This window comes from Mytilus trossulus, unplaced genomic scaffold (assembly GCF_036588685.1).
Source record: "Mytilus trossulus isolate FHL-02 unplaced genomic scaffold, PNRI_Mtr1.1.1.hap1 h1tg000463l__unscaffolded, whole genome shotgun sequence".
NCBI classification, from domain to species: domain Eukaryota; kingdom Metazoa; phylum Mollusca; class Bivalvia; order Mytilida; family Mytilidae; genus Mytilus; species Mytilus trossulus.
Window position 1 is genome coordinate 491,748 of NW_026963372.1, and position 9,498 is coordinate 501,245.

At 31.3% G+C, this 9,498-nt stretch overlaps 1 protein-coding gene across 1 annotated transcript; it reads right to left on the bottom strand.

Annotated features, from left to right (window-relative positions):
• Positions 1-7,140: 7,140 nt before the first annotated feature.
• On the bottom strand, positions 7,141-9,148 carry LOC134702440 (uncharacterized). Its single transcript, XM_063563345.1, has 3 exons — positions 8,930-9,148; positions 8,286-8,455; positions 7,141-7,711 (listed from the first exon to the last, which is right to left on the bottom strand). The coding sequence occupies exons 2-3, from the start codon at positions 8,448-8,450 to the stop codon at positions 7,256-7,258; spliced, it is 621 nt and encodes a 206-aa protein (XP_063419415.1). The 5' UTR covers positions 8,451-8,455; positions 8,930-9,148; the 3' UTR covers positions 7,141-7,255.
• Positions 9,149-9,498: the final 350 nt, after the last annotated feature.

The following is a 9,498-nucleotide window of genomic DNA, read 5'->3' on the forward strand; positions in this document are numbered from 1 at the left end:
TCTTTAATATCTAGAATGAATTACATGAATTAATTAAATACAAATTAGACATTTATCATTTTGTTTTATCAACAAATTTAAAATTTTACTTTTTTGTGGGAACAAAAACTATTAACTCCACCATCTACTTATCATTTGAAAATAAAACCAGAAATATCCGGGAGATTTAAAATTTATCAATAAAACATTTTTTTTTTCTAGCTGAACAACTTAATAAAACCATGACATGTAAATATTCAGTGTACTGCTTTCAACTAACTATTGTAATGTTTTATATTTTGGGTACTTTGTATCCTGACTTTACGTTTTCATCATTGGCTAGGTTGTTGTTTCTTACTTTAAAATCGTTTTTAAAAATGAAATTTTCCGTTAAAATATAACATTATTTTTTAGCACTTGTAAGGTGTAATGCTATTAATAATATAATTAGATTTCATTATAAGATATTTTGGATATTCCAATGGGGTACTCTAACAACCTGAGTGTCCATTAAGTAATGGATTACTCTATGGATTTTCATGATAACTCAATAACATTAGAATTAAAAAAAAATCAAATGGTCAATGTACTGTCTTTCGTTGGAAATTTCATAGCTCCTTAATTCTTTCAATATATCCGGATTCAATATGTTTGTACTAAAATACTGTTAATTCAGAAATTACTGTGTGCATTTACATGTATTATTGCAATTTTGTCATTTTAGACTAAAATGTGATTTTATTCATATAAAAAATTATGAAATGCGAGTTTAAATTATTGCGATTATAACTCTGTCACATTTTTCACAATGATAAAACATCCAAATAATTTCTGAATTTACAATAGTATGTCTGTAGTGAGAAGTTGTTGGGAACAAACAGGGATCATGATCTATTGTTAGTTTTTATTTGACCTCAGATTTTAGAGTATTAATCTCACTGTTTCTTGATCTCAGTTTGTTGATTTTAAGTGACATAGTATATGACATGTTAAGAATTTTATAGAGAGGGATCTTTTTTATAGAGAGGGATCTTTTTTATAGAGAGGGATCTTTTTTATAGAGAGGGATCTTTTTTATAGAGAGGGATCTTTTTTATAGAGAGGGATCTTTTTTATAAATGTAGATTTGATAATTTTAGATTTTTTACTCCATTGTAAATATTGTCCATACACATGAAAATAGGAATGATAATGATTAATGTTTAAATTGTACATAGATAATATATTATATGTAAATGAAATTTTAAGTGTTCATAGATCAACAAAGATATATATGTTTTAAATAGTGCAATTGTGTTTTAACAATCATTGAAATGTTACAAAAATCCATAATTATACTTTGACTTTTCATACTGTTATCTGCTTACAAATATCTTAACCGTTTTTATGATTATAGATAACAATAATTCTTAATTCTAATGCAACAACGTTTGTAACGTTCATTTTGATTGGATAACGTCACTTTCTTACATGGCATCAATTGACAATTGATGCTATGGGACGTACGCGCAAGCGCAGACGGCATATGACAGATTTTAAATACATGTTTTAACGTGGTTTTCTGTCAGTTTCATTAGAATGGAGATAACAATATTGTATTTACAGCTCCGACGGCATCAATTGGGGATTTGATGCCGTCGGAGCTTAAAATACAATACAGTTATCTCCTAAATGGCAAGTTTATCATATTTTCCTGATATAAAATAATCATTATGAAGAATGCATGAGGATTACGATAAGGGCATAATGTTGCAGATATCTCTGTTTTTTGAAACAAATCCTTGTACATAAATATTTTTCGTTTGAAGATAGTTCATCAATATCAATTTCTGTCTATAATCTGGTATAAATCTTGTTCACTGATTCATCATAATAATCATCATTATCATCATTATCTAAATGATTTTATGCAAATTAATCCTAGAAATTCTGTTGGTTGTAGTGAGATTCCTTCTGTCTCCAATCCATGGTTATGTAATAGCCTGTACACATGCATACTCATCCACATTATCAGACATTAAATATATAATTTATGTTAAAATCAAATGGGTACCAGTATGTCATTGCATTGCCTGGTTTCCACATGACTGGCTCTTGTGTCAGGCTAGTTAAAATAAATGCAACTTAGTAAATCTTATCTCGAGCAAGATTTTCAAGAATCAGTATTTTTTATCTTCACTAACTTAAAACCATTGAAAAGGAAGAACCAAAGGGATACAAATTCCAGTTTATATCATTTTGGCAGCTAATTAAATGAATTAATCAATTAATTTGTAGATTTTTATACAGGCTTAATATGTAGTCCCATTCATACTTAATTTTTATATTTGAATTTTTTACCCATTGCTTTGTTTGTTAAAGGGAGATAACTGTTAGTCAAGAAACATGCATTTTTATTACAGGAAACTGTATACTGTTATTGTAAATTGTTTATGAATGTCACCTCATCAAATTAACTGATTAACATCAATAAATATATGCTTATGTTTTCATGGCTTTATTTTATACAAGGAAGTGGAAACCAACTTCACAAGTGATTTGTTTATGCAACTTTCAAGTTTAGTAAATAGTTATCAAAGGTACCAGGATTATAATTTAGAAGGCCAGACACATGTTTAGTCTACATACGATTTATCAGTGACACTCATATCAAAATATTTATAAAGCCAAACAAGTACACAGTTGTAGAGCTGTGAGGATCCAAAATTCCTAAAAGTTGTGTCAAATACGGCTAAGGTAATCTATAACCAGGATAAGAGAGGTTAAATATACCAAAGGGACATTCAAAAATAAACTGACAACACCATAGCTAAAAAGGAAAATGAACAACAGGCAATCAACAGTACTCAAAACACAATAATGAAAACTGAAGACTGAGCAACACAACCCAGCCAAAATCTGCAGGGGACCTTTTGTGCTCTAGAAATGTAGGCAGATCCTCCTCATGTTCTGAAGAAATCTTGACAAGGTAAAAGTATTGACTGTTTTTAGTGATTGATATCTCTTCAGTAGTGTAATATACTATAGTTGTAGTGTTATCATCAAGCAAACTTCGTACAGGGATTGTTTTAGTTTCAAGAACTATTTTCCTTTACTCCATCAATGTGTGTAAGAGTAGTATGGTTATTGGATTTGAAACTGCTGGGGAGAGTTTGATCATCAAAGACTTCTACATTGTAGTCCTCAGTAATGATTTAGAACTAGTGGTAGCAAACCAATGTTGAACATACTTAATTTTCTTCATTAAAAGTAAGTTGGTTGGTTTCCTAACAGTTGATGGTTATATTTCAGCATGATAGTCAAAATTGAGAATTAGACTACCATCAAAAATCATATAATAAACTGTTCTCACAGAGATATGTCTCACCCTTTTGTAATTTTGATTATGCAAATGTTGAAATCAAAATAGCAATACTTTAACATCTTACACAATTTATGAAAATAGTTAAAGTCAATGAACCATGACTGAGTTACATGGCTTAACAATCTCAATGGAAATGAGATGTGCCGATGCTGATACAACTGCATACCAAATACCATCATGACCATTGACTTATAAATAATAAGTTGGTCCCAAATCTAAATACAAACATTAGCTAGTACACTAATGAAAAATTTCAAAGTCATCAAGAAGGGGTGTTGCTATTAAATCTCCATGGAAACGATACTTGCAAATGCCAATTAATTTGCATACCAAATATCATTGACTTAACATTAGCAGTTCATCTTAAACTGATCTAATCACAAACTAATACATGTAAACTAAGACAAGTTTTAAAGTCATTAGACTGTGACTGAGGGGTGAGGCCATATATTCTCCATGGAAATTAGATGTGCCAATGCTTATACAACTGAATACCAATTAACATTGGCCTACCACTAATGGTTCCCCTTGAATTGACCTAATCACAATTTAATACATGAAAACTCAGAAAATTTTTTAAAGTCAATAGACCATGACCTAGGGGGCAGAGCCAAATTATCTCCATGGAAATGAGATATGCCAATGCTTACACAACTTCATACCAAATATCATTGACCTACCACTTGTGGTTCTGACCTAATCACAAACTAATACATGTAAAATAAGCAAAAGTTTCAAATCAATAGACCATGACTAAGGGAGCAGAGCAAAATAATCTCCATGGAAATTAGATATGCCAATGCTTATACACAACTACATACCAAATATCATTGACCAACCACTTGTGGTTTCCCATAAACTGACATAATCACGAACTAATACATGTAAAATAAGCAAAAATTTTGAAGTCAATAGACCATGACTGAGGGGGCAGGGCCAAATAATCTCCATGGAGATGAGATGTGCTAATGCTTATACAACTGCATACCAAATATGATTGACCTACTGCTTGTGGTTCACCATAAACTAGACCTAATCACAAACTAATACATCGATGACGCAGCAACCGTCAGAAACAGCATACCTATGTTTCGCTTTTTGACTCTATCAAGGCGAGACAAAAATATTTTTTTGGGATCAGTATTGGGTCAGTAGATATCATATGTATTGTTCTATATACATGTACTAGCCAATTCCATTCTTGTTTTATGTTGAACAGGCATGGGATTTCTTTTAACAAAACTAAACAGTATAATGATTTTTTACTATTTATTGTATCACATAGACTCTAATAATTAGACAACAATGTTATATGAATATCTAATACATATAATCCAACGAACAAACATATAAATATCTTATACACACAATTAACAAATATATTCATACTTCAATATTATATTGATCTCAAACATAAATAAACAATTAAAATGTTAAAATGTAGGTAAAAAATAAATCATTATTTTTATTAAACAAACAATTATTCCATTCACTCTAAGATACATCACCTTTTTGCATACACAATATCAATTAAAATATTACAATCACAAAACTTATATGCTACATTGGGATGGAATATGATTAAAAATAACAACAAATGGAACTGATTTCAGAAAATAGTTTTTTTATGCCCGTCAAAATTTTGACGGGACGTATTATGGTATACAAATGTCCGGTGTCTGTCCGTCCGTCCGTCTGTCCGGCGTAAACATGTCGCACCGTAACTTGAGAACTACTTATCCAAATTTCATGAAACTTAACATAGTTGTTTCTTATGATGGTCAAATGATCTGTATACTTTTTGGTGAAAATAAGATTAAAACTTTTTGAGTTACGGCACTATGTAACTATAGTTATATTAATCTTAATATCTGTATACTTTTTGGTGATGGTTCAAAATTTTATTTTTGAGTTATTGAGTATTTTGTAAAAAAGGGGGAGGTTTTTTTTTACATGTCGCACCATATCTCAAAAACGATTTATGATTATTGCGTAAAACTTTACACATGTCTTTGTTATATTAATTTAAAGATCTGTATACTTTTTGGTGATGATCCAAATTTCATTTTTGAGTTATTGAGTATTTTGTAAAAAAGGGGGAGTTTTTTTGCATGTTGTGCCGTATCTCAAAAACAATTTATGATTATTGCTTAAAACTTTACACACTTCCTTTTTATATTAATCTAAAGATCTGTATACTTTTTGGTGATGATTTAAAACTTTAATTTGGTGATATTTAGTTTTTTGTAAAAAAAAAAAACAGCGTTGGGGGTTTCACATGTCCCGCCGTGTCTCAAAAACTATTTATGATTATTGCATAAAACTTCCACACAAGACGTCTGGCGTATCATGCGCTCATGGCGCAGCTGTTTATTATTAAAATTTTGTAAAGAAAACTTACAGTTGTAGAATATATTTACAAAAAAAAATCACCAGTCTAATTACTGTAAAACATTATACAATTATGGCCCGTTGAAAAGATGAATATCCCAAATTGTCAACACAAAATGGTTATTTCAATGAGAGTGCAGCCTGAAGTGAAATAACTTTTAAGGGTTGACAATTCTGGATATTCATTGATTCTAAGGGGCCACAATTGTTTTATTAAACAGAACTAACGGTGGAAAGGCCTTTCTAACACTTTCTATATCGGGGCTATATTCTTTAAACTTTACATTAATACAAAGACGAGCTGACATTAGAAAATACATTTGTGTTCTAGAATTTCTCAATGTACAACAAAGGTAGAATCTTTTTGTAAAATATTGATGGCTCTGAAAAGGACTGTTACTTTACAAGAGATCATCAGCTGCTGGCACTCTATTCATGTCCACTGCCTTATTTCCTCATCTCTCGGTGGGCTTCCAGTGTAACGTGAACACTGCCATTTTGTTTATTTACTTGTGTGACATCATTTTAAGGGAGATAACTCGTACAAATCAACAAACAGAAAAGATTATTCGCCGATGAATAATAAGGTTATTCACCGCTGGTGGAAATTTTAAGGGTTATTCATCCTTCCTTGCAATGGAATGTAAAACCACTGCATTATTCCATGTCAGGTGGTAACGTTTATAAGGTATAAAAATAACCTTTGTCATTTCAAGGCATTTAATAGCTCACTATGTGTTATGCTCATTGTTGAAGGTTGTACTTCTAACCTTTAGTTGTTAACTTCTTTGTCAATAGATATCTGATGGAGAGTTGTCTTATATGCAATTATACCAGAACTTTTTATTTTCGTATGATATATTCATGGATGAACATTTAGTATCAATCAATTAACAATTCCAATAACAAAAAATATATCTCCTGTCTTTTGTCAAAAATTTTTACAACACTTAGAGTCATACTCGTTAAATCTTGTCAATCAACTATTTGACTAGATATCAAAATTCTATATATAAAAACAAGAATGTGTCCATAGTACACTGATACCCCACATGCACTGTCATTTTCTATGTTCAGTAGATCTTGAAATTGGAGTCAAAACTAAAATTTAAAATTGACATTAAAATTTTTAACATCCTATCATAGGGAACATGTGTACTAAGATTCAAGTTAACTGGACTTCAACTTCATCAAAAACTACCTTTACCAAAAACTTTAATCTGACATGGGACAGACTGACGGACCAACAAAAGGAAAAAAATGAAGGAATGGAAACGCAGATTGTAGTTGGGATAGTCCATGTAGGTGGGGGATAAAAAAAGAAAACCCAAAATTGATTTGGACGGATGGCATTGATCATCAATTTGATGTAAATGTAACAAAGTTTACTCTATCTCTATACAATATTTTGTCTCACATTAAAAACTATTCTGCAAATGTATTAATATTTTATAAAAATCTATATTTTAAGAGTTTCTATAATGTATCACAGATAGTTTGTAGCACTAGTAATTACATTCATCAAGATGGATTATCTTCCCCTATTATTTCTATAGTATCTTGTTTTGTTAATAACGTCACATCACTATCACAGATTTCTAGCTTGCTATGATCACTGTCTATAGAAACTGTCTTTGCAGGTAAAGGAGTGGGTTTCCTTAAACACTCTGGTGATGTGACAGTGACTGGTGCCCGTGATATTGGTAAGAATGATATGTTTGATGATGTATCAGGGGGAGATAATTTGGTTTGGTCTGATGATGTTTCTGTAACGGCTGCTATTGATATTGGTGAATATGGACTATTGGATGATGTTTCAGGGGGAAGTAATGCCTTTAGGTCGGATGAGGCCTCTCGTATATTTGTACCTGGATCCCGGTAATTTCCTTTCAACCAAACATGTCGGCTACCATCCAAGTAATGGCGGAAATGTCTAACAACACGACTCCCTAAAGAATCGTAGGTCTCACCCATTACCTGCAAAAGAAAAGATATTCTGGTCATATGGCTGAAAAGAGACAAAAAGAAAGATATGATCATGATGATAATCATGGCTGTTAAATTTTAGACCTAAATAGCATTAAAATTAAATGTATTTCAACATTTCATCAATTTATAGAATTAAATGCTGAATCTCAGCAAAAATGTACCCTAATTAAACAATGCTATTTTTGTTGCAAATATTTTTTCCCCCATTGTTTATAAATTTAAATTACAAAATATAGAGTTCAAGGATGTGAGTACACAAAATTGGTCAAGGGTTTTGGGGCCTGTACCAAATCGAGCAGGTCTAGATAGACAGAAGGAGAGGTTTTTGAGTCTGTACCAAATCAGGCTGGTCTTGATAGACAGAAGGAAAGGGTTTGGGGGCCTGTACCAAATCTGGGCTGGTCAAGATAGACAGAGGGAGAGAGTGTTGGACATGCCACAAATAGGGCTGTCTGGACTAACTGTTATTTGTTGCTGTCTCTGCATAGCTGGAACATTAATATAATAGATTTGGAGACAGAACAAAAGAATAGGAACAAACTGAGTTTCCTGTTATTCCTACCTCAATCTCCATTTCCTGTGTACCAATCCTAAGCGTAGCTTTGTACAGGTTTGTTTTCTTAGATCCATGAACCCCTTTACTATGTATCTGTCCTAATAGTTCTAAATCAAGGGTCTTAAGTACTTCCTCTCTCACTGTCACTACATCACTCCCAGAATCTATCATAAATTCTGGAGAGAAAAAAATAAATTGCTGTGTTACATTTACATTTTAATATTCTGTTACATATAATAGCTTATTCTTCTGTCAATATTAGAAATAATCAGAAATGTATTATTATAACATAATATTGCAATAATTTACAAATGTTTTCTGTAACATAGTTTCATTCTTACTTCATTTGACAAAACATTTTGTTGTAACTTAGATTATAAGGATTTCAAACATTATCTCAAAAGGGGCCAATATATTGACCAGACCATATAAACCTAAACCATAGTTCTGTTTCAGAAGTTACAAAGTACCACTACTTCCAATTACCAGTAATGAATTTATCATACATGAATCTATTTTTTCCGGTATGCAACTCACATCTATAATACAGATTTCATAGTGTTAATTCATAAAACATAATTTATAAATGATAGAATCAATCATGTTAATAAATGCTGCTTCAAATTTATATGTTTTATTGCAATAATTACCAAAAGTATGAAATTTTGCTGCATTATTTGTTGATATCACAGTAGCATCTAAGATTAGAAAATCAAATTTGGCATCTTCTAAACATGCTGGCTTTCCCCATCGTCCAAATGCAACAGGAACTTCAGTTTTGGCCGGCAAGAGAGGTCGGTGTCTCTTTCGTAATCTGTTCACTACAAATAAGTATTGTAAATTGTGACAGTTATACCTTTTGTATTAGCCTTACTGTAAGCAATTATGAAAATAGCTCAAAAATATATATGGGAAGAAGACAACTGATAATGTTGACCTCTAGATGTGTATTTGATTATTTATTTATTTGTGTCTATTGGTTGATGTGTCATTGACACCACATCTTTTTCTCTTTATACTCCTGATTTCATTTTTAAAGAGTGGTGTTAAACTTTGAAATACTCATAAGGGCCCTGTGATAAGAAAATAAAGAATTTGAATTTTAAGTTGTCTATATATTTGGAACTTTGGCTCAGAATCCAATTTCCTAATTCTGATGGCAACAGTATAACTTTCTTCAGTAGGAGCTTTAAATCTATTTTCCTTGTTTTCCTAGTTG

Bases quoted from the DNA above. Each gene is read 5' to 3' on its own strand.
- LOC134702440 (XM_063563345.1), bottom strand. From the start codon at position 8,450: ATGATAGATTCTGGGAGTGATGTAGTGACAGTGAGAGAGGAAGTACTT. The intron at 7,712-8,285 runs GTAGGAATAACA...TTTCTTTTGCAG, and splicing joins CACAGGAAATGGAGATTGAG to GTAATGGGTGAGACCTACGA.